Below are 26,200 nucleotides of genomic sequence, written 5' to 3' on the forward strand. Positions count from 1 at the left end.
ATGCGGGGAACTACCAGTCATCTTTTCCAAATTTTAATCTCAAAGAAGATGTTTAAGGAGTTATCCTATATGACTATATCCTTACTGGCAGTAATATTTATACATGTGCTTGTGACAATAAAAGCTGCTCTATTTTAGTCAGGGCAGGAAAAATCATTGTTATGAAAAGAAACGCCATGACTGTACAGTACTGTCAGACTTTCCACTTTTTGCTAACCGTTCTCAGTGTTCTCAGAAGGCCTTCTGTATATCAGCTTCCTGCTATAGGCGCTTTTTGTTCTTAACAGTAAGTCTTAATTCTTTTCCTTCGTTCCTGGATTATGTCATAAAGTCAACAAGCTCTTGTTATCCAGAGAAGAGCATAATAGAGGCTTTGTGTTCAGAACTAGATGTGACCTTATCAGGGTTCTGTTTTGGGTTTCTTAAGTCATTAAAGATGTATTTGCATAGAAAAGGAAGCTGAGTCCAGAAAGGTAAAGAGACTTGCCTCAGAGGTATTTAGCAACTAAATGAAAACTTGTACCCTTGACTTCTAAACAGAACTTTTTACCTACATGCCCTTCATCCATAAACAGCTATTAGAACTTTTCAATTACAATGTATGTCTAACCTTTCTTTCAGTTAGGCATAGACTCAATGGAAATATAAGAATAATATAACAACAAATAAGACTATTGAAAATGGGTATAAGGCTTGTACACTACGTGTAGTTTTGCTTACCTTTTTCTATTGAAGTGCAAATTTAGCCACCTACTTATCATGATTTTAGATGCCCCAAGAAGCACTTCCTACTTCCTGATACCTGAAATCCTTATAACACAGGGGGAAAAAAATCTTGGGTTCCATGTAAGTCTCAGAAGCTGGAGATGGTTAACATGATGACTTTAATTAAAATTAAGGTATAAATCATTGAAAGTAGACCTTTTCCTAAGAGCAGATGTTGAACTTGAGTAGGTAAGAAAGTAATAGGACTTAGTTACATGAGGAGAAAAGGTGAATGATCCAAAAAGAGAAGAAAAGAACACATCTAGGAAAAGAGGGCTAAAAAAAAAGTTTGCCTACCTCAAAATACTTGTAGAACCAGCTCTGAATAGAGTATTTCCCACTTTGCATTATCACACGCTTAGCAGAGAAAATTTAGTTCCCCCAGCCTCAGGGAAGAAAGAAAAACCAAGGGCAGAAAGAAAATGCAAAAGATTGGGTCCTACAAGGGTTCAAAGTGAAGTAAAATCTCAAGCAAGGTCTAGTTCCTCCTCCAAAGTTCAGCTCATGTGTTGCATGCACTAATCAAATCCTGCTCTTCATTTTGTTTCAGTTTCTGCATCCTGCATTGTGTAGCTGTGCCTTCACATTGAAACTGTAAGCTTGCATTAGTATAGAATTTTTCAAAATTTTCATAGGTTTAAGTACTTAACGCATTTGCAACAATTGTGACTTCGCTTTCCTTCTTTTTTTTCCCCCCAGTGGAGAGAAAGTTTTTGAGGAAAGAGAAGAAAAATAAGGCAATGATTTGAAAAAAAAAAAAAAAAAAAAAAAAACGAGGATGAGGGAAAATATGGGGAAACTAGGCCTCCTAGATATTAAAACACATCATAAATCTATGACATTTAAAACATGATGGTACTATCCGAAGATTGATGGCACAGAACACGTAACTCATAAATAGCCTGTGTAGCTTAAATGTCCCAAATTTCATCAGTCTATGAGGTCATACTTTCCTTTAATAACCAAGTCATTTATTTTCAGGAGGGAGAGTCTTTTATCAAACTCTCCTACCTACACATATCTGGGAATTATCTAGAGAATGTTTGTATGTTCCATAAATCGTTCCTTGGCTTCTGACACTCCAGCCAACACTGCATTCTTGTACCCGTCATCTCCTGCCCTTCAGAGACCACCTCATCGCCCACTGCTTGTCTCTGATGAATTTCTTCTGAATCATGGGCCCTGATTCTCCAGCTCTTCACTGTGATAGCTGAGTCCAGTCTGCTATGTTTGTAGGACTATCCTGAAGCTTAGAAATAAGAAAGGAACTACAGCTTAGATAACCTGAAATTGGATGCTACACATTGCCCATGAAGGCTCTATGTGTATTAGTTAGAAGTTATCTATGCTTCTTCTGTTTCTCTGCAAAATAATTTTTTTCCCTGTGTCCTTCTGGACCTCTTCCATGTTGATGGCCAGAAGAATTAAAACAGTCACTCTTAGCAATTGTTGTGAAGGAGTATTTCACAATGCTCCAGAGAGAACTGTCACGTGTTGGTGAACCTGACTACATTGATATCCAGCCCTCCATCTACTGAATTTATGGGCAATATATTCTCTAAGCAGGAAGGCATAATATGGCTGGTGCCTCATCTTGTTTCATAATAAATATTGTTTGGAGACCTCACTCACACAGAATGGAATGAATCATAGCTGCTACATGTTCAAATAGGCAGTGTGATTGATGACTGTGTTGAAAAAATATACGCTCCTATTAAGGGTTCTCAAATTTCTGCCCATATCATAACATGAGGAAAAGGATGCTTGACTGACAGAGGACACGATTTACCATGGGGACTGTGGTCACACTGTGGACATGGCTACTTTCCGAATACTAAGGCCCAAGCCCCTTCACAGATGCCCGGCCCTCAAGCTGCCTCCATGTCTGAGAGACCTCTTGGCTCTCCCAGGGGTGGCCTTCTGCCAGCGGTCAAGCCCCAGAGTAAAGCCAAGAAGAGGCCTTCCATGCCCTCCTTTCCTGCCTCAGGACTGATCCTTTCCCAGAGTGACTGACAGGAAGAGTAGCCACTCTCTTCACAGGAAACCCCATTCACAGGCATGTCCTCTTTCACTGTGCCCCTCCTTAGCCTCCCAGGGTCCCACTGCCCAAGCACACCACACAGACATCCCCCACCACCCATTTCCCAGCATCTTTGCCAAGGAAGCAAGGTTCGGGTCCCCTTTGCTCTTGGGTCCAGTGGTCCTTTATGTTCTTATCACCTTCTTGTCCCATCTGCCTTGATAGTTCTTTCTACAGCTGGGGAGCTAATTTGCTCCAAATCTGCTCTCAGTTCTGGGCTTGGCTTTTGGAAACAGAAAGACACTGACTATTTCTCTTACCCACCCTGCTATATCCCTCCCCTGAGGTTGAGCATAAAATCAACCATATCCTTAAATGAGGAAAGAGGAAGGGTAGAAAAGTACGTATATAGGTCAGGATCTCAAAATATGATCCCACTGCACTAATAAATGGTGTTGAGAAAAGTTGGCTATGTAACTGGAAAAATGGTCAGATTGGCTCCACGCCTCACCACACATATCAAAATACACATACAGACACACGTGTAGTTTTTTTTTTAATCCAAATAAATCTAGAAGAAAATATTGGTTTCCTTTTTATTTACATTCAGTAAAATTTACTTTTTTTTTGATGTATAGTTCTATGAATTTTAACACATGCATAGATTCATGTAACCACCACAAGCAAGATTCAAGACAATTCTGTCACCTCCAACATCAACTCAGGTTGTCCTTTTGTAGTCAAGGCCTCCCCCATCTCTAAGCTCTGGAAACCACTGATTAGTTCTGTCTCTTGGGTTTTGCCTTTTCCAGAATGTTATATAAATGGAAATATACAGTATGTAATCTTTTGAGATTGATTTATTTCACTTGGTAGAATGACTTGAGATTCATCTATGTTCCATATATCAGTAGGCTGTTCTTTTTATTGCTGAGTAGGATTCAGTTTTGTGGATGAACTATAGTTTGGTTGTCTGTTCACCCATTAAAGGACACTGGGTTGTTTACAGTTTTGGGCAATTATGAATAACGCTGCTATAAACATTTGTGTATAAGTTATTGTGTGAACATAAATTTTCATTTCTTTAGCTATATATCTAGAAGTGAGATTGCTTGGTCATATGGTAAGTATGTTTAACTTTAGAAGGAACTGACAAACTATTTTCTGGTGTGACTGTTTCCATTTTGTATTCCCACCAAAAATGTATAAAAGTTCAGGTTGCCCTGAATCTTCATCAGCCTTTGGTATTTCCAGGTTTGGGGGGTTTTTTTTGTCAAAAAATTTTTTAAATTGAAGTATAGTTGATTTACAATGTTGTACCAATCTCTGCTGTACAGCAGTGACCCAGGTATACACACACACACACAGACACACACACAGACACATACTATATATACATTCTTTTAATTTTTTCTTAATTTTAGCCATTTAAATAAATATGTAGTTGTATCCCATTGTGTTTTAATTTGCATTTCTCTAATGACAAATATTATTGAGCACCTTTTCATGTGCTTATTTACCATTTATGCATCTTCTTTGATGAAGTGTTCAGGTCTTTTGCTAACTTATTTTAATTGGTGTGTGTATTTTTTTATTCAGTTTTGGAATACTTTACATATTCTGAATACAAATTCTTTGTTGAATGTGCAGTTTGCAAATATTTTCTCCCAGTCTCTGGCTTTTTTTTTTTCTTCCTTAAGAAAATAATAGTTTTGCCATTTAACAAGGTTTAAATACTGATGAATATTCATCCACCTTCTGGCTGATGAAGGACTTTCTAAAACATAAAATCATGAAACAAACCAAAAATGAAGAGGTAAATAAATGTGATTATTCCTTAAAATTTTTTATGGAAAATCACTAAAAAATTAAAAGCTAAGGGCTTCCCTGGTGGCGCAGTGGTTGAGAGTCCACCTGCTGATGCAGGGGACGCGGGTTCGTGCCCCAGTCTGGGAAGATCCCACATGCTGCGGATTGGCTAGGCCCGTGAGCCATGGCCGCTGAGCCTGTGCGTCCGGAGCCTGTGCTCCGCAACGTGAGAGGCCACAACAGTGAGAGGCTCGCATACCGCAAAAAAAAAAATAAATAAAATAAAATAAAAGCTAAGTAACAAATTAGAGAAAATGTTTTCATAAGCATAACCTAGAAAAAAATTGATACCTTAAATATTTTTAAAACCCATATAAATTAGTAAGAAAAACTAATAATCTAATAGATAAATGGGCATAAGGCATTAAGAATCATTTCAATGAAGAAACTCAAATGGCACATAAACATATATTTCAAAAGTTCTTCCCCACTATTAATTAAAGAAATGCAGAAGAAAACAACACTGAAGTACCATTTTGCCTACCAAGTTGGCAAAGGTCTTTAAAGATGGTGATAATACAATATTGGGAAGGAGTAGGGACACAGCTGGTAGGAGGAGAGATTGAGCCAGTTTTTCTGGAAGGCAGTTTGGCACTATGTATACAGAGCCTTATGATTGTTCATACTCTTTGACCCACTACTTCCTCTTCTAGGAAATTCTCAGAAAGACCAAAGCAGGTGGAAGGCCACAGAATATCAGACCTAGAGGAGAGGCCCTTACACACATATACCATCATCCTGAAGCCCCATTTAATACATACCATTTCCACACTGTAAATAGCAACAAGTCTTTCCTGCCACGACCCAACTTCAAGCAGGAGCTGTTGCCAGCTAAGTAACCTGTACCATTCATGTGCTCAGACACTTACGCTGTTCCCCTGTGGTCCCCCAGGACACCTCTGCACTGGGCTGCAGCTGCAGGAAAGGCAGACTGTGTGCAGTCACTGCTGGAGCTGGGCATAGACAGCAACCTGCGAGATATCAGTGAGAGCACACCTCTGGCCTATGCCCTGTACTGCGGCCACACGGCCTGTGTCAAGCTCCTCTCCCAAGAGAGCAGGTGAGCGCACCAGGAGGCACTCATTTTTTCTTCCTTTCAAAGATTTATAAAATTGGGGGCTTCCCTGGTGGCGCGGTGGTTGGGAGTCCGCCTGCCAATGCAGGGGACACGGGTTCATGCCCCGGTCCGGGAGGATCCTGCATGCCGCGGAGCGGCTGGGCCCATGAGCCATGGCCACAGCCTGCGCGTCCAGAGCCTGTGCTCCGCAATGGGAGAGGCCACAACAGTGTAGAGGCCTGCGTACAGAAGAAAAAAAAAGATTTATAAAATTGGATGAAATTGTTTAAACTGCCAAAACTAGCAGAAAATCAGCAATAACTTAATAATCGTGTTTGCCATTATCTAACATGTAATGACATGTCATTGACGCTGTGGAACAAAATGATAGTAGTAAGCCTGAATCCATCAGCCTAATATTCACTGAACTCTAATCTCTTCTTTCCTTTTTCTCCCTTTCCTCGTCCCTTTATGCTATATACTATTTATTTATTTATTTATTTATTATTTATTATTTATTTATTTCTGGCTGCATTGAGTCTTCGTTGCTACGCGTAGGCTTTCTGTAGTTGCAGCGAGTGGGGACTACTCTTCATTGCGGTGCGCGGGCTTCTCACTGTGGTGGCTTCTCTTGTTGCAGAGCATGGGTTCTAGGTGCGTGGGCTTCAGTAGTTGCAGCACATGAGCTCAGTAGTTGGCACGCAGGCCCTAGAGTATGCCATGTACCCTTAATTGTTCTTTTGCCTAAATCAGCGTTTCTCCAACTTTTTGTTCTCAGGACCCTTTTACACTCTCAAAAATTATGGAGGACCCTAAAGAGCTTTTGTTTATGTGAGTTACACCTATCAATATTTATGGCATTAGAAATTAAAACTGAGAAACTTCTGAAAAAATATTTTGTTATTAAAGTAATAACCCATTACATTTACAAGTTAACATTAATACCATATTTTTAGTTAAAAAATAACCCATTCTTCAAAACAAACCAAAAAAATGTAATGAGAAGAGCAGTTTTGTTCTACTTTGCTCTTTGAATCTCTTTAATATCTTTATAGAAGCTTAATAGAATACAGCTGCATTCCCACATCTGCTTCTGCATTCAGTCCATTGCAATATGGTTGTTTTGACTGAAGTGTATGAAAACAATCTGGCCTCACATAGATATGTAGGTGAAAAAGGAAAGAGTATTTCAAGAGCCTTTTTAGATAACTGTGGATGCTTTTCCTTTGATACTACGCCAAAACTTGACAAGTCGTAGTTTCCTAAAGCTTAGTGGCAATGTGGACTCTGTCACCATATCAGTGAAGTTTTTGAATTCTGTTACATTAAAATCCATTCATCTCTCTAGCACTTTAAATGTGTCTTACATCTATGCATGATTTTATAATATCTTGCATTGGTCATTTGGAAAATATTGGTTTACTTAGTTATGAAGAGCTTCCAAATAGTACATTTCATTATACAATACCAGAAAAAAAAATCACATTTGTTAATATCACCACTGATACCATCAGAAAAGCCTCTATGTATCAGGAAGCTGTCAAGCTCACAGTGTGCATACAAATTTTCCAAAATTCTAATTTTTGCTTGAAAGCTAGATTTTTGTCATTGGCAACAATTAATGTCAATTGTTTACCTTGAAATGACAGGCTCACTTTGTTCATTTTTGAGAAATCAAATGCCCAACTCCAAATAACCACAGCTTGTCTATAAGCCATAAAAGTCATGTTTCATGAAAAAAGTGTCTAGTTCAGCTAGCAACTCAAACAACGGCACAAATATTTTACCTCAAAACAACCATTGTACTTCAGTATGTAGTAGAATTGTTTGAGTACTTCCTATTTTATCGAAAAAATGTATCTCAAGGATCAATATTTAGTAAAATTAATAACATTTACTGGACATTATTAAGTTTAATGGCAATTTTCTTAATGAAAGTCTATTGTTGTTACTACCTTGATTTGTGCCAAGGAGCCCACAGTTTCACCCACTTGCTCTCTTGCACCCTTGGTGTAAAAAGCAGACCAGTGAAAAAAAATCTTGATATTATTATGGGTAGCACTGTTTTTGCGGAGCACAGGCTCCGGACGCGCAGGCTCAGCGGCCATGGCTCACGGGCCTAGCCGCTCCGCGCCATGTGGGATCTTCCCAGAACGGGGCACGAACCCATGTCCCCTGCATCCGCAGGCGGACTCTCAACCATTGCGCCACCAGGGAAGCCCCTTGATATTATGAATATAGGTTAAACCTCATGAAACTTCTGAAGACTGTCAGGGCCTTCACCTCCAGGTTCAGTGGACCATACTTTGAGACCCACTGGCCAAAATCACAACCTTAAGAGGAGGAGGAGATTGTTTATAGAAGATGCTAAAGTAGCATCAGTTAGCACAGGGGCATATTCTGTATGGGAAAACTTGAAAAAATGCTAGAGATCTCCTGGGGTTCTCTCTGGTAGTATCAGGAGTCCAGAAGTTGTGTTTAATATTTCAAAAAGCCTATTGGAAGGTGAAAGGAGGATAAAAATATATCACAGGAATAAAGATTCAATTATACACTGTGTGACCTGCAGAAAAAAAACAAAAACAAAAACCATTCATTATATGCAGCCAAAATGAGGGGTGAGTTTTTCAAATTACGTATTACAATATCTCACTCCAAAGAGTAATGTTGCAATCTGGCTTTTAGGACATGAACACAGTCAGGTTTCATCTTTAACTCATACCACAGAAAGCATTAAATCAATTGTGGCCTCAGAAGAGAACAACACAGAATTTTCCAAGGAACAAAAACAGAATAGTGCCTCAGGGAAACTCTCCACAGGAAGAGCCAGCCGGACAGCTGCTGACCATTCTTTCCTTTAGAAATTGCCTGCTCATTGGGCATTGCTCATTTTCTTCTGCTGCTACGCCCAACCTCTGGCATACACACTTCCTCTTCTGCAGCTGAAGCCCAGACAAAAGCTTCTCTCCTCGGCTTCCTTTAGTACACGTTTTCTTTTTTTCTTCTTTTTTTTTCAAATTTATTTTTTATTGAAGTATAGTTGATCACCAAGTTGTATATATATATATTTTTTTTCTGCTTTATAACAAATTTAATCAGTTATACATATACATATATTCCCATATCCCCTCCCTTTTGCGTCTCCCTCCCACCCTCCCTATCCCACCCCTCCAGGCGGTCACAAAGCACCGAGCTGATCTCCCTGTGCTATGCGGCTGCTTCCCGCTAGCTATCTACCTTACGTTTGGTAGTGTATATATGTCCATGCCGCTCTTTCGCTTTGTCACAGCTTACCCTTCCCCCTCCCCGTATCCTCAAGTCCATTAGTACACGTTTTCAATAAGAAATTTAGTAAAAGCTCAACAAGAAACAACACACAAACAGCGTAAAATGGGCAGGCTTCCTAAGGTGGATACTATCAGAGCTCTGCCCAGATCTCCTGGGATCCCTTTCAGAGAAAGCCTAAAATCACACTCCCCCGACATCTGCAACCTCCACCCTACTGCTGCTAGTTGAAGCCTGAACTCCACATTTGGCCTTCATCGCTTTGACTTAAAGCTTGCACTCCTACTGACTGTCCTTAAGAAGTGAGAACAGTAATACTTTGAGGTATTTTCAGCTTACTTGATCCCTGGGAGAAAACAAATTTTGAAAGGATAGTTCCTGAGGGAGCAGGTGAAATCTAACTAAGAAATGTTCTAATTGGACAGAGAACTGACCATGGCAAGGAAGGGGATGGCCAAAGAGGTTGTGAGTAGCTCTTGCACATCCCCTTTGACTTGAGAGGGCTTCGGGTGTCTTTGGATGATCTCAGACAACCTGCTCAGGTGGATGGAATAGAGGGAGGTCTGTTGTGTGGTTACTGCTGGTGTCTCCACTTCCTGCCCTCACATACCATCCTTGTTATTTTATATTCCCATAGAACAGAGCCTACTCGACCCCTTCCTTCCCAGAAGAGTAGACCCCAGAAGAAGGAGGGACGATTCAGCATGCTCAATCAAATCTTCTGCAGGAACAAAAAAGAAGAGCAGAGGGCCTATCAGAAAGATCACAGCAGGGACTGGCACAGGGGGGAGGCCACCTCGGAAGTTGATGACATCATCACCACCTTTGACAGCAACATGGATACCAACTGCCAAGAACAGCCTGGTGATCAGGTGGCTACGGTTGACTTTAAGAAGAGGACCTCAGAGAATTCAAAATATCACTTGCCAGAAAAAAAGCCTCTGGCCCATAAAGGACTTCCACCAATCAGAACACAGAGTCTCCCACCCATCACCCTAGGCCATAACTTCCTGACAGCCACCCAGAGGGCCACTTCCCATGCTGGCCTGAGCTCTGGTACTCAACATGCTGCCCAGCAATCTCAGAAAAGCCGAAGTGAGCAGGATTTATTGAATAACAGAACTGGCTGCCAGGTATTGCTAGATAACCAGGTATTCTATAAAGCTTGGACCGTGTCTTCTTCTGATAAGCTGCTAGACAGGTTGCTTACCAGCAGATCCAGTCACCAGGAGGTGTCAGGGCCGCCACATCTTCCTCGTCTACATAATCCTTCATCAGGTAATGTCCCTGCTTCCTTCTTTCTCATTTCTGACAGATCCTATACAAGAAATGTGTCATGCAGTCCTGGGTTAGGAACTGGAGTGACAGTACGTAGCCTAGAGGACAGGGTCAGAATGGAAGTGGGTGATTAGGCTACCTTTTTCCCTTGAGTCTACTGGATTCAGGATTTCCAGGCTATGGAAACAGTCTGCTTTTTCACCTTGAGAGCAATCATCAAGTAAAAGTATGTGCCTTCTCATCTTATCTCATCGCAGCAGATATGTGTGGTGACTGGCAGATTAGAGCAGGAATATTACTATTTCCACTAGCAAGTATTCTTAAGCAGGGATACGTCGTAATATCACCTACAAAGGGTTGATTTTTTGTGTGTGATTGTTTGTTTTTAAATCATGTGTTCAGTGACCGCTCCAGGACTCCTGAACCAGGATCTTGGTGAGGCAAAAGGGAAAATGGCAATGCCTTCCATGTATACGTGTAGAAAGAGAACACATTCACACATGTGTGGCTCAGGTCTCCATACACACCAAAGGGTTACATGGCAATTCTCCCTCCTGCCTCTTGCCCCAGCTACCGAGTGCCCCTCATCCAAAGCTATGTTATTAATTTTTTGTTTACCTTCCAGAGATATTTTATACATATTTAAATATATATGTATATATACATTTTAAGTAAGTGTATCACACTAAAGAATCCATATTTTTATACACATGCAAGCAATATATACGTACCTATTTTCCCATTTAACATTTGTGTTAAACAAATGTATCACACTAAAATTTTTGTTTATTTTTTAACGGCCCCCAGGTGATTCTGATGTATACCAGAGACTAAGAACTATCGTTCTAAAGCAGAGGCTGCAAAACAGCTTCCAAAATCAGTTCATTACTAATTCAGTAATCAAGTGAATGAATTGCTAATATTTAAAAATCATGAAGTTTTACATAAAAATTTTAAACTCTAGCTTCTCTTGAGAAATGGAAAAGTCTGGCAACACTGAACCCAAATTTCACTTGGCACTAATTGCCTGGATCTGAGTAACCGCTATCCCCATAGACATCACTTGGACATCACTGTCCCCAGTTCAACCCAGTCTGCACCACTCTCCAATATCTCTCCGTGGAGTGTCAGTTGTTCTTTATCAACAAGTTTCTGTTGTTGTTTTTCTTATAGTAGGGTTAAGAGGAAAAATGATATATTGCTTGAACCCATATTTCTTTCAGAAGTAGAAACATGAAAGCCCAAGAGGGCTATGTATATTTTAAGAAATAGAGGAGCACAGTATATCTTTGGAAATAAGGACTATTCCTTCCCGTTTAATACGCAGCATGAGTCTGGCTCTCCTTACTCCTCTTCATGTGCCTGATGTCTGAAACCTGTGAGGTAGAGTATGGCTTCCCTCATGCATATTTATATGTTTTTAAGCACAGGATAGATAGGAATAAACACATGAAGGCTATTTCCTGAGAAGAACGTCCCTCAAGATTTTACTTCCTCGACTAAGCACTGAAGCATGGGTAGTTTTTCCTTGTGTTCTGCAGAAGGGTGAGGAAGAAAAAATATTGATCTGCTGTCTTTGACACTTTGGTGGCCTCCAGGGCCTTGACTCAGCCTGCTTTCTGGAGTTAGTCCTGTCTTGGCTAATATCTTCTTTTTGAAAATTTTTTGAAATTTGTGAAAGTCTTGTTCTTTTTCTGTTCCCAGGACAGCCTTGGGCTGTCTTTTCTATATCAGTTGGGATTGGGTTTATCTGCCTGTAACAGAAATCCAAAGTAACAGTGGCTTAAACAGCATAGAAATTTATTGCTCTCATATGAAAGTAGTCGAAGGTGATGGTTCCCATGTGCTTGGTGAATCCATGATCACCAGAGACCCAGGCTTCTTCCATCTGTATGCTCTACAACTTAACCTATGCCTTTCATCCTTTGGATCATTTCACATTTCATAATGTCTGACAGAGCAGGAAGAAGGAAGGAGGGGGGGTGGAAATGGATGTCCGCCAGCTGAATTAGCTCCCATTAATAAGTTATCTCCCATAAATTCCACAGTCTGCTTCCATTTCGTTGGCCAGAACTTTAGTCACATGATCATGCCTATCTGCATGGGAGACTGGGAATTGGATCCTCTTAACTGGGCACATGACCGTCCCTCCAAAATTGGATTTTTGTTTCTAGGAGGAAAAAGAGAATAGATATTGGATAGAGAACTAGTAGATTCTGTCACATGTGCCATCTAAAACCTTCTATATTATTTAAAATAAAAGGAAATTCAATAAATTGGTTTGAGGATTTGTTTCACTTTTCCAATGAAGTAACTTGAAAAGTCCTATGGGGCAGAAAAGGAGAAACAGAATTCTCCAAGGGAATGTCAACTAATTAGCCATGCCTGTACCAAAGCATTTATTTTTTTTGAATGTTTTTGAGTGCTGGTAATAACTAGGTAACTGAGTCATGACATGACAAGATAAACTACCAAGAATCTTCAGCCTATAAATGAACTTTAAGGTACATGGATTTGCTAAACTGATTATACAACTCACTTTAAATTGATTTTCTTCTCATGTTTAGATACAAAATCATAAGAGTTTTAAACAGAAAGGACCTTAGTTCTTTCACTCATTCTTTAATGGATAATGTCTTTAAAGAATAATGTCTATTATCCTGATTTATGAATTTATGAAGAGGCAGCACATCCAGTGGTTAAGAAAGGGATTCTTTTTTTTTTTTTTTTTTTTTTTTTTGGCCGCACCACACAGCTTATGGGATTTAGTTCCCTGACCAGGAATCAAACCTGGGACCACGGCAGTGAAAGAGCCAGCTCCTAACCACTGGACTGCCAGGGAATTGCCCCAAGAGAGGGATTCTAAAGTCACACTATCTGGGTTCAAATTCTGACTCTCTCATTTACTTGCTGTTACTGAATCTCTCTGAGCCGTTGTTTCTTCATGTCAAAAATGGGAGGAAATACCAAACATGTAGGGCTGTGAGTTGCTGTTAAGATTAAACAAATTGATACATATAAAATACTTAGAACAGTGATTGAGCATAGTACTATACACACATACACATTTGTGGGGTTTTTTTTTTTAACTATGTGCCAGGCCCTATGCTAAGCACTATGCCTTAGAGACAAGCTACAGATGACCTTTGTTTAAAAGATGATGACATTTAAGTAAATGTGCTAATCAGCTGCCTTTTTGCTCTCAGATCTAGTCTCTTCCCTCCAGCTCTACTTTGTATCTCAGGAAACTACACTTCCCAGGCTCCCTTGCAGCTGCTTCCAGGTACTTCTGGCCAAGTACCAAGAGGCACTGGCAAAAGAGTAAGAGCAGGAGAAAGAGGAAAACAAGTGTAGTTCTACACAGTGTCCCTCTGCTTCCTATGGATTCTCCAACAGGGGTTCCACTTCCTCCCACTTCCTCCACAAAACCCCTCACTCTGTGGTTCTGGCTCCCACTAGCTTCTGAGCCTTGGTAATACCAACTCTTCCCCTTATCACTCTAGCCTAGAAGTGGTTGCATCTTCCTGCTGTGGTTAATCTCTGGATTGTCCTTCTACCCTGTCCTCTGGCTTCTCACCTTTTCCACCAACCAGTATAACCACCTTTCTGTATGAAATTCCCTCTGTTTCAAGGCCTAAAGAAGTCTCTCTTTTCTGAATGAGCCCTGATTGATAAGGCAAGACATGTCATCTCTCTCGGCTACAGTTTTCCTACCCTCTGGATACAGAGTCTGGGACCATTCTGTTTCATGAGGCCCTTTCCAGTTATAATTTACATGGCCTAGAATCTGCTCAATCTTACAACTAATTGTTCTGAATATGTCACTAAGGACATATTCAGAGCTTGAACCCAGACCTCCTAAATAGGAAGTTATCCCATGGCAATGTACATATTTCTCTAAGTCTCAAAGTCCACTTTGTTAGTATGCTTACCAAATTACCTACAAGGTGATTTTCTTAGAAATTACACTGTACTCCCCAAAATGAAAAGATTTCTCTCTGCCTTATAGATTTTATTTTTGTGAATATTTTTAACCCAATTTGAGGTGGTGTTCTTAGAACTACTGAAGCTTCCAGAGCACAGTTGGGAGGGTTCACTTAAGGGGTTTAAGTTGTTAGTCTAGGCAGGTTGAAACTCAGTAGATTTCTACACTGAGCTCCCATGCTTGATTTGAAACCTAAAGTAGCAAAGCAATTGGATACTATAAATCATACCACAGCACCACCGGCTTGAACTTGGATGGTCCCTTTACTCTGGATTTTCTCTTTTCCCGCCCTGGGTTTAGTAGAAATAATATGGGCTAGCAGTGATTGCTACCATTTGAATTCCTGGCAGCTAATGTCCTGTGCTTACAGCAGCAGCCCTGAACATTTAGCTGTAATGATTATTGCTTAACATTTATTGAGACCTGTCAGTGGGCTAGATGGAGAGAGATGCGGGATGAGGCACTTAACTTAATGAGGGAATTTGGAGCACATCAGCTTAATTTATTGAGAGCAGCTTTCAGAGAAAATTGAACAGAAAGCTCTGTGGTGTTTGCTACCAGCCTGGTTATTTGCAGGCTATCACAAGGAAGCTAAGAAAGTGTTTGCTTCCTTTCTCCCTCAAGAGAGAACTTTCTTCTCCAGAATTTTCTAGAGTATCCCAGCAACAACGCACTCTCCTCCTCAGGTCTGATAGTAGGTAGGTCTGATGCTGTGACCACCTCTGTTTAAACCAATCAGAAGCTTTGCATCTTAACAGGACGAAGGCCAGATTCTTTAGCTGGCAAACAAAGTCCTCCCAACATGGCCTGGCCTCACCTCCCATTCTCAACTTCTGCACCTCCCGTCTCAAATCCTTTCCTCCCACCCCCCATCCCCTTGAACGGTTCCTTGAATATCTCTCAGTTCCTATACAACTACATACCTTTTTACTCTATGACATCTTTGCCCATGTTATTTTTACTTTCCATCCACTGTGTGCTTGACAGATTCCTACAATCTTTTAAGAACCAGCCCCAAACTTGCCTCCTATGTAGAAGTTACCCTGACTGCTGTAGGAGGTGTGACCCATTTTTACTATCCATCATAAAAGAATATCTGTGCCTTGTTAAGCCTCCTCTGGGGCAGTGAACCACATACTTCCCCTTCAACAGCACTGCAGGAGAGGAATTTTTTTTTTTTTTTTTTTGCGGTACGCGGGCCTCTCACTGTTGTGGCCTATGCTCCAGACGCACAGGCTCAGCGGCCACGGCTCACGGGCCCAGCCGCTCCGCGGCATGTGGGATCTTCCTGGACCGGGGCACAAACCCGTGTTCCCTGCATCGGCAGGCGGACTCTCAACCACTGCGCCACCAGGGAAGCCCCAGGAGAGGAATTTTTATCCCCATTTTAGAGATGAAGAAATTGAGGAGTAGAGTGGTTAGCCCCCCGGCCTCAGGTCACAGAGGTAGCTGGGAAGTAGCAGAGCAGATGCAAGTGAGGTCTGTGGGATTCAAGACACATTGACCTCTGGACCCTTCTTTCTTCTTTGATACCCTCACAGCACTACTCATGGCCTTCAAAAGTACAACTTTACCTGTCTCTCTTCCCATCAGCCCCTCCTGAGCACCTTGCCTTCTGTTTGTACTCTAGGCTCTGGAATACAGTGAGTTTGCAATAGATGAGTGCTGAATTATTATTAATCTTCATTCACTTCTGTTTCCTCATTTAACGATGAAAATGTTTCCTGCCTTTTTATTCTAAGACAGTGGTCCTCAACCCTGTCCCCGCAGGCTGGACACTCCCTGAAGGTGCCTACAGCACAGATAAGAGAACTTTGGACTATGCACATTCTGCCTTGTCCTTCAAAACTGAGCAAAATGCCAGTGTAGGAAGAAAGTTTAATTCTCCTCCTACCTCCTCCCAAATCACTGCTGAAGTCCTTCTCTGCCACTTCTCCCATCCTGTCAATATTGCTTTGGCCCCTAAGGAGGCAGGATAGTGTGGATTTTAGGTCCAGAGCCTGAGTGACACTTCCCATCATGTGATCTTGCAGACAATTTAGAACTTCTCCAAGCCACAGTGTCCTCATTTGTAAAATGGAGATGATAATAGCCTCTATCTCACAAGGGAAGGTGATTGTTAGGATTAAATGAGATTATGCCTACAGCAGTTAGTCCAGTCCTTGACAATAGTAAGTGCTCAATATGCATTATCCATAATTATCACTATCTCATTTTTGGTTTTGCAAATTTCTGCTCAAGTGTTCATGGATGAATAATCAGGTATGAGCTGATATGGGTTTTATTGTAATTCTACTCAGGAATGTTTTCTTTTTAAATAATGGCTTGTGAGGTTATTTAACCTTCAAAGTTCAAAGGAATAAAAATATAATGGCAAAATGTCCACCAAGGAGACTAGAAATTTTGCTTACTATTCATCAAATGACACTGCTCAGATGACTGCCCCTACAAATCTACCACTGGACTCACCGAAGCAGATGGGAGGTGGATCATGGCTAATGCTTTTTTTCCCCTATTCTAAGGACCGCTTTACCCAGACGGAAGACTTAAACCCTATGAGTGTTGCTGCAGTGATTCTGGTTCCTACTAGACTACTAAACAAAAGATCAAATAAATACATGCCCCACTGTCCAGGAGATCACGTTAAACATGCCACAGAATAACACTGTAATAATTGCTAATGTTTACTGTTTACTCTATAAGCTAAATGCTTTACCTTTGTTCTCCTAATCTTTATGACAACTGAAAAAGACAGATAAAATTATTTTCAGCATTTTACATATGAGGAAATTGAGATTTAGAGACAGAACATCACTTGCCCAAGTTGGGAATTAAGCCTAATCCTGTCTGACCCCAGAGCCCAAACTCCTATTTATTATACCATTTGGTCAACTTGTTAAATGGACTTAACTTTTGTGTCGTCCCTTCTATTTTCAGGTGTTTGGAACATCCATCTCTTGTAATCAGTCATGTGCTAATAAATGTTTAATAGGTGGCTCTTCAGAGAAAAATCAGTACTTGCTGATTTCCCTGATGTAAATACTCCCACCATGGCTGATGTCAAGCCACCAAGTATGATGTCAACCAACTCACAAAATTCCTGAAAATTTAAGAGCTGTTATGCATAGCTCCAGCATAACTCTACTGGTCATCTAAATTAGATCACCCAGATCTCCCAAGTGCTTTCACTCAGCTCCCATCTTCTAGATCAGTGAGTCTCAATCCTGGATTCACATCAGAATCACCTGGGAGCTGACAAAAATCTGCCATCCTATCCCAGCCCCAGAGAAACTCATTTATTTGGTGTGATGTTTAGCCAGAGTAGCATCTTTTTTTTTAACTCCTCAGATCCTTTCTCTGTGCAGCCAGGAGTAAGAAACACAGCTCTAGAAGAATATATCCTACTCATCACCCACTCATTCAACCCAGATTGACCAATATGTGATACACTAATACCCTATGTTATTTTTCAAACTTTTAAGTTTTGTAGAGTACATGGCCAACTGTGTTGTTTATAAAATTTTATTTAAATAGTTTACTCAAGAAATGATTTCTGATACCTTTTCCTTTCATTTAAACGGTGACTGGCATGTGACAGAAACTGAATATGGTATAGCGATTAGTATTTTTTTGTTGTTGTTAACATCATAAATTTCATGATCTATAACAACTTTTATGATTCTTTTATCCATTGGATTTTATAATTTGCACTTGGTTGAGTCTCATATGATTGATGCAAATATGTTTGTCCCCAGGACAAAATTTTCAGCATCTCTCCCCAAACAGACCTAAAATCTGGGATCTTCCTTTCACCCGGAACAACTTGGCTCCCCTACCAGACCAAAAATGTAAGTATTTTGAATCTTCCTCAGCTTCCTTTGCAAAGGTTAACACTGTTAACACGACTAGACAGGGCTAAATGTTATTTTGGTTTACTTTCATTTTTTTCAAGAGAACATCAGACGCCAAACCCTGTAAATTACAGGAAAATAAAATAGAGACAGTCTTTAAAGCTTCATCCAGCATGGTAATGCTTGTTTAAAAAAATACTCCCTCCCCTGAGGAATTTTTGTGTTTGGACTTTAAAAACAATAACAGAAGTTTATTTTGCTATGTACTATTTAATGTCTTTAGTGCTTTAAAAATTCTTCTCTTAAGACTGGCTTCCTGACATTGTTTTCCTTACTATGTTGGACAGATAGAAATGTGTCTTACCTCTGCACTCACAGCCTATGCATTCCTAAGCAGAAAGGAATAATCAAGTAGATGCTGTTCATCAGTTTTACTTTTAGCGTTATTTTATGCAAAACTTCTCACAATATAAACTGTTAATATATTCTATTCACCAAGTGATCAAGTTTGCCTGTGCCTAAGTATTATCTGGGGTTCTTGTTATAAAGGGGATTCCTGAGCCCCATGCCTAGAAATTTGGAGTTTGTAAATCCTTATATCTGTACTCTGAGGCAGTAGAGATGAGAAAACTGAGTTCAGAGAGGTCACATAACGTGCCCATTATTTAGGTAGTAAAGTAGCAGAGCCAGAAGCAAAATTACAGGATACCAAGTCAGCTGTCACATGAAACAGGTAATACTTATTGGATTTTTTTTTTTTTTTTTTTTTTTTTTGGCTGCGTTGGGTCTTCGTTGCTGCACTCGGGCTTTTTCTCTGGTTGCGGCGAGCGGGGGCTACCCTTCATTGCGGTGCGTGGGCTTCTCATTGCAGTGGCTTCTCTTGTTGCAGAGCACAGGCTCTAGGCATGCGGGCTTCAGTAGTTGCGGCACGCGAGCTCAGTAGTTGTGGCTCGCGGGCTCTAGAGCGCAGGCTCAGCAGCTGTGGCACATGGGCCCAGTTGCTCCGCAGCATGTGGGATCCTCCCGGACCAGGGCTCGAACCCATGTCCCCTGCATTGGCAGGCAGACTGTCAACCACTGCACCACCAGGGAAGCCCCTACTCACTGGATTTTAATTTCCTTCCTTCCTGTTCTTCCTATCCCAACCCACTCCTTTATAACATGTACTCAAGCACTTGTGTGCACATCCACACACACACACTCTCTCTCCCTCTCTCTCTCCCCCTCCCTCCCTCCCCCCACATCTTCTTAATTGCAGAGGTTAGATGATTTAGAAGCTGCCCTATTTAAAACAAGTTCCTTAACCTTTCTGTACTTCAGTTTCTTCACTTAGCTTATAAGAGTAGTGCAACCTGATAAGACTGTTGAGAGGATTAAATGAGATAATGTACATAAAACCCTTTGCAGCTGTTTGCACAGAGTAAATATCCAATGTATCTTTTCTGCCCCAGGCTACAGTTCAGATGGGACAAAGCAAGAGTTCTAGAACCCTTTAGGTAAAAACAAAGAACCCTGCGGTCTTAGTACAACTCTGTCTTCTTTCAGGTAAGGAAAGGGAGAGGTAGAGATTTGTCCAAGGTCACACACAGAGTTAGTCGCACAAACCAAGATCTCTGCCTTGACAGATTATTTCCTTTGCCCTTACTAATTTGTCTAAAGGGAGAGTTTTGGATGGTGTGAATTCAATCATTGAATGAAATTCAAGTCTGATCTTGTCTTTAAGCAGAAATGTAGTCACAAAGACATCTAATTAAGGGAAGAATCACTCAGCCTTGAATCCTGGTGTGGCTTGGGGAAGCCAAAGTAAGGGGATTTTCTTTGGCAGAACCCAGGGGCTTTGCTTTTCACAATTAAATTTAAGGAGATGGGAAGATAAAGATCTTGATCAATTGTAGCTCTGAAAAAGAAGTGGAAAGGTACAGTGCTTTTCCTAAAAGAAACCTGAGAACCTTTTGACTTTTGCATAAAAGCACAGTACAAACGTCTTGGGGCTTATTTAGAGCCTGTGCTGACCTGGCCATCAAGGGCTATGCCACCCAAGGAAAAGAAGGCTCTGCTAGGCACGAGCAGCCTGATCATGTTTGGATCAAACTTGGCCCCGCCTTGTATTTGTGCATATTTGGCATCCCTGACTACATGTGGTAAGCCTGGATAGATAGATAGATATGGCTTTCTCCTGCAGTTTAGCTCTCCCCAAGAAAAGCTTCTTAGAAGGGCCTCCATTCCTTCAGAAATAACACAGTTCTCCTGCCAGCATTCCTTGTGAGACTCTGAGAGATGCAAACCTTGAAAGTTTTTCGTTCTATTCTTTCCTCCCAGTTCTATCTGGAGAACCTCTACGGACAAACCGAGTGCTTCCTGCTATTCCAAGCCAGCGGGGACACAGCCCACCGGCTGAAGAGAATGAAAACTCTGCCAGTTCCACCAATGATGAAAATTAATCAGTGACTGTGGGTCACTGATTGTAAAAATATAGATTATATATATTTTCAACTGTCAAAGGATAAGATTACTTTGTAAGAACAAAGACTAATTTAGTAACTTGCATTCTGTAAGCCATTCATAGTTTTACAACTCAAAATTCTTTGTTCCAAATAAGCACTTAGAATCTTTATGCATATATTGTAAGTCTGTGAGTTTCCATGACCTCTACATGCCAAAATAAAAAGTCACGACATGTTATCATCAGGGAAACTTAGCTGTGTTTGGTTTGCTTTGTGGCATGTTTGCTGGTTTTTTTGAATGATTTTATGTTTTTAAAAAATGTATGCTTTGCTGGATAAAAAAGAAAGCACATTCCATACATGTTTTTTACATTTATTGCAATTCTACTTTGGACTAACAAAACTTAATTAAAATTAAAATAGTAAATTTCTTTAATCAGTCAGTGTTTATGGCTTTTAAGTGTATAATCATCTGCAAAGTATTTTCTAACATTGTTAACTCCTGGCTAGAGCCCAAATCACTTAACAATGTTTATGTATCTTCTTTGTTATTTGATTATTTCCACCTATTGTCACTTTGAGATATGATTGATTGTTCTGATACTGAGAAGATCATGTGAGTTGGAAAGGTCTACATCCTGCCCTAACAGAATGAAATAGACACTCCTTATACATTCCTCAAATACTCCACGTATTTAATCATTCTTTTTTCTGTTTCAGAATAAAGGTCTCTGCCTACTCAAGACATTTCCATACTTATGACATAGCAAATTTTGAAAGACTACTACTAACTGCAGATCTCCTTACCAAGATGTTTGTGTATTGTTTGGATTGATTGAAAGTTCAAGGTTTAGCCATATAAGATCATAGTCACTCCATGTTATTTCCAAGCCTGCATGTTATTCAGCAAATATCTCAAGTATAATGTTACCATTTTATGTTAGTATTATTTATTTAGGGAGGTCAGACTGAGCCATTAACTAAATAGAATCTCCTCTGAGGCCAAATCACTGTTATTTGGCTTTGCACTTCTAGAAATGTGTACAATACCTAGAACATACTTAGCCACTCATTCAGCTAATTTTTTTTTTTTTAGGAAAGAAGGAAGGGAAGGAAGTAGGGAGACAGGGAGTTGGCAAGGTAGAGAGATGTAAGAAGTGATAATGGAAGAAGTTACTAGTCCACAGTCTCATTTTGCTAATGATAGTTATCTGAATCGGGGATTATAAAAGGGAGAGCCTATGGATCAACCTCCCAAGCTAGACGGTAGCTAGAGGCAGAGCAGATCCTGGTGCAGATGGAAGAGCTCTCAGGACATAGATTCTGAAGGGTTTCTTTTCTTGTTTCTTTCTTCCTTTTTTTTTTTTTTTTTGTGGGCTACTTTTATCGTTGAAGAATCACTCTTTGTAAGTATCAGTTAGGCTGTTCAGTTGTGTCACCTAGCTACTTCTGAATCCATGTCCATCCATAAGTAGATACCTGGCCCTACACTGCCTAGACTAGCTGGGATAGCTTAGCCTCTGCTTCAGTAATAAACCCCAAAATCTCATTGGCTAACACAATTTTTTTTCTCATTCACGATACATGTCCCATTTCCAACTGGCAGAGTTGGCTGATGTAGATTCCATTTCAACTTGTACTTACTTCCTTGGTCACCAAAATAGAGGCAATCAGAGGTGAGTCTCATTACTTCCTCTCACATTTTATTTGCCAAATTAAGTCATATGGACATGCCTAACTTCAAAGGGGATAGAGAAATGCAGTCCTTCCGTTTGTGTCAGGAAAAAGGAGAATTAGAATATTTATGAATTATTCAGAAGATTACCACACTAACAAAAGCTCAGGCCCTAAGAGATCACCAAGTGGATAGCTAAGAGGTCAAAGCAATAAATCAAAACAAAACAAAACACTCCTGTATAAAACCCACTATTCCCCCAACACTTGCAGTTATATATACGCACACAGAATCATCTGATGTTGGGCCTTTCCATCCAAGTTGATTTAACAATCTTTGCTTAGCTACGAAAAAGTAATGTACTGCCCACTACCACCTCTTTAAATAGAGCAGCTATCCTTTTGTCTCTAGGTAAAGTTGCTTGTTTGGGGTAGAGTCTTCCTCAGCCAATATTTTACTAACCAAATCAGAGGTATTCACCAAGTTGTGCCCAACTTTAAAAAATTTTCAAGCAACTTTTTGTTCTAAAATGATTTTTTTTGTTGTTCTTTTACCACTTATGTTTCCCTTCATTGCTAAAGATCATAACTTTGCATACATTATTTCATTTCGATCTTTACATCAACCTATATCCCCCAAGTACAGACAAGGAACCAATGCAGAGAGTGATAAGTAATTTGCCCAATGCAACACAGCTAATACAGGCATACCTTGGTGATATTGCAGATCCAGCTCCAGACCACCACAATAAAGTGAATATTGCTCTCGTTTTTCCTAGTCTGTGGACCACTAGTAATTGCAAGGTGATTTACCATTCACTGTTAATAAAATTTTTGCTAGGGATTTATTAACAAGACATTTCCTGTTTTTTACATATTAATGTGATAGCTACTTTTGTCCTTCTGGTGACAGCTATGCCAGACGAACATGCTGACTGGAAACTGGTCGGCTTTTGATACAATTTTTTCATTGACTTCCCAGATTTGGCCTCTGGAGATGTCCTGGAACTCATTCAGCTGCCTGAAAGACCAAGGTTGAACTAAAACGGAGGTCAGAATGGGAAGGTATTCACTTTGAAGAACAATAGTTTTGATAGCGACCTACAGTTTGTTGACAGTCTTCATCTACCGGTATTAATATTTCTATCTCAATGTCTAGGAAATATGTGGTTCTGATAGAATTTCCTGATTTTAAAATATCATTTTCCCCTGAAAGCAATAAGAATGTCTAGCTACTGCATGTGTGAGCTGCTATCATGTTCCTTTAATTTAGTTTTTGACTTGAGTGTTGTATTTCATGCTAAGGTTAAATATGTTCCTTCTTAATTACCCCATTTAAGCCCATGGTGGATTCCAAAGGGTTGTTTTCAAAAGACCACTTTTAAAATGCCAGGATACACTTGCTTGGAGACATGCATCAGTACACTCAAAGAGTAGGGGCAAAATCAAAATCAGTGGTTATGTTTGCCTTTCTGGGAGGCACTATATTTCTAATCAGTCACTTGGCATGGGTTTCTAAAATCATATTATGTGTCAAGCTGTGACCTAGTAGAGTTGGAAGGGATATTAAGCTGGAGTCACAGGAGTCTATTTATATCGGTTTAATTCTAGGAAGATGAGAGCCTTAGAGTTAAGTGTTTACCGGAAGAAATTACTGAAGGGAACTAAGGAAAATGAGGGGAAAAAACTGTACCTTCCAAAAACTCTGGTTTAGCACAGATTACTGGGTTGGTGGGCTCTTCCTACAAATATTAACTGTAGCTCCACTTTGCCTGGATGGCAGATCATCTGAATAAATAAATCCAGAAAGGAGGCTATGCCAAAGGTATACCACACCTGTGAAATTTCTGGAGCAGGACTACGATTGTTGAGGAATTATGTATGTGGACCATGGGACTAGAGAGGCTTCAATACTAAGCCCTGCTCTGCCATTTGTATTGTATTGAACCAAACACTAACTGTATTTGAAAGTATAACTTATTCAAGCTGCTGAGCTAGATGACAAGAGCAGTTTCTGAAAGTACGTAAGAAAAGAACAATAAACGGAAGGTGAAGCCAATCAACATTATAGTTTAAAGCTAGAAGAAAGCTATGAGAGGAGTTTTTGCAGATCTATATGATGAAACCAAGCAAGCCTTTGAATTCAAGAAAAGCTGAAAACCAAGGCACTGTTCTCACATGTCTAAGTAGTTTACTCTAAGATATCTATCCCAGTGTTCTCCTAACAAATGACTTGGGGCAAGGGGGAAGTGGGGAGCAAGGGGCATGTAATACAAAGAAAAAATGAATTGAGAACATTTAGGGTCTCTTCCCTCCCTTGAATCTCTAGTCCCTGAGAGCTAGCCCATTAAATCTCCATCATAGAGAGTTTAGCAATCACCGTCTTCCCTTTGCCACATCCTGTCTTCACCTATGGAAGAAGATGCAAGCTTCCATAAAGCCCTTTGTATGATTCCAGTAAAGGCTTATAAAGTGAATAAGATTTTGCTTTCATGGATGTGCTGGAGCTAGGTCTTACCTGCTTGCAAGATTTGATTATTGAATCTAATATTCAGGAGTTTTGTGAACATTGGTGGCTTGGCACTGGCCATGGTGGGAACATTTACACCATGAAAATTGGCAAACACTACAAATCAGTGCTTTCTTTTATTTGAGATCTAGTTTACCAGCACACCAATAGATGTAACATTTGGGAGGCAAGCTTTCAGGATTAACAGCACTGAAAAAAATTTTTTTTCTGCAAAATGCTTTCTTGTTTCTGTTTGGTTCACGCCTTGGGAGAGAGCTTCATTGTGGTTTAAAAGCTGCCTACTGACTGCAGGGAAAGGCTCAGGCAGAAGCTTTGACACCAGAGGAATGACAAAGGGGCCCCTCCAGAAGAAGGCCGCTGGGCTCCAGAGGCTCTAGTTGTATTTGAGGGTGAGCCTTTCCAAGAGACACTCATCCAGCCCAACCTGGGAGCTGGCCAGCCTGTGAGGTTAGTCAGGTGGTTGCCCACCTTCTTGATGAGTTTCCCCTCCTCATCTAGGAATCGGCTCTCCAGGGAGTCAGAGAGATGGGAGCAGATCCAAAAGGGCCTGCTTCATGTTCTTCTCCAGGACCACGGCAGCTTCCACGACGTCTAGGGTTTTACTCATCTGGGGATGGCTTCTGCACCTCCTGGAAGAGGGTGCGGCTGCGGTGTTGGTTTTGCATCCTCAGGAGACACTTGGAGGCCTCAGCTTTTCCTCAACCAACTCACAGAAGAAGTGGTCTCTAGAGCCACATAATTGTGGTCAAAATAGATGCCCAGAGAGAGGTAAGTGTAGGAGACCTGCAGATGCAGGTTGACCAGGCCATTGACGGCAGCCTCTAGCTCGGTGGAATAATTCTCACACATCTGGGAACTCATGGTTGATTCACATGCAATAAGAAACTAAGCTCAAAAAACAGCATTGGTTGACCTTGGAGGCAGAGGATGGCTGGCCAGGAAGATGGTTCAGAAGGTTGTAACTGGGAAAGAGGCTGGAGGGTGGTCAGAGGCTGGAACAAGGCACATCCCAAACACTGCTGAAGCAGGAGACAGGCTGCAGGACTAAACGGTGCATTGCAGTAATATTTTTTAAAGATACCCTTTTGCTAACACTGATTCTGAGGAACAGAACTCATGCCTGTCTCAAGAGTAACCATGACTTGCATAGGTTTTACTATACTAAATTGTAACCTTTCATGAGATATAATTTAATCCAAGGGTTAATGAAACCAGGTCATATATGCATGCATGACTCAACACTGCAATCAGAATGGGATTCCTCTCAGAGTTCACCTTGAGCCAGATCACACCCGAATGTGTGCTCTTGGATGAATGCTGTTTCTCCCTGTTGCCTTGTGAGCCTAAATAACAGTTCACAGCTCAATTCAGTCAGTTTTTCTGTTCAGATGGCTCAGTCTTAATGTAGGCAGCACTCTCTGTGACTTCATGTCTGATCTTGT

General features: G+C 40.6%; 1 protein-coding gene across 1 annotated transcript in view; it reads left to right on the forward strand.

Annotated features, from left to right (window-relative positions):
* ANKRD55 (ankyrin repeat domain 55) overlaps nucleotides 1–20,551 on the forward strand; it is a gene marked incomplete at its 3' end in the record, with an annotated part of 185,371 nt that extends 164,820 nt beyond the window's left edge. Inside the window, exons 9-12 of the mRNA XM_082622910.1 lie at nucleotides 5,547–5,714; nucleotides 9,634–10,274; nucleotides 18,015–18,107; nucleotides 20,430–20,551. Coding sequence (XP_082479036.1) covers nucleotides 5,547–5,714; nucleotides 9,634–10,274; nucleotides 18,015–18,107; nucleotides 20,430–20,551 — 1,024 coding nt within the window. The remainder of the gene's footprint in view (nucleotides 1–5,546; nucleotides 5,715–9,633; nucleotides 10,275–18,014; nucleotides 18,108–20,429) is intronic.
* Between the last annotated feature and the right edge of the window lie 5,649 nt (nucleotides 20,552–26,200).

The sequence above is a fragment of the Mesoplodon mirus genome (genome assembly GCF_964341445.2).
Source record: "Mesoplodon mirus genome assembly, chromosome: 5".
NCBI classification, from domain to species: Eukaryota; Metazoa; Chordata; class Mammalia; order Artiodactyla; family Ziphiidae; genus Mesoplodon; species Mesoplodon mirus.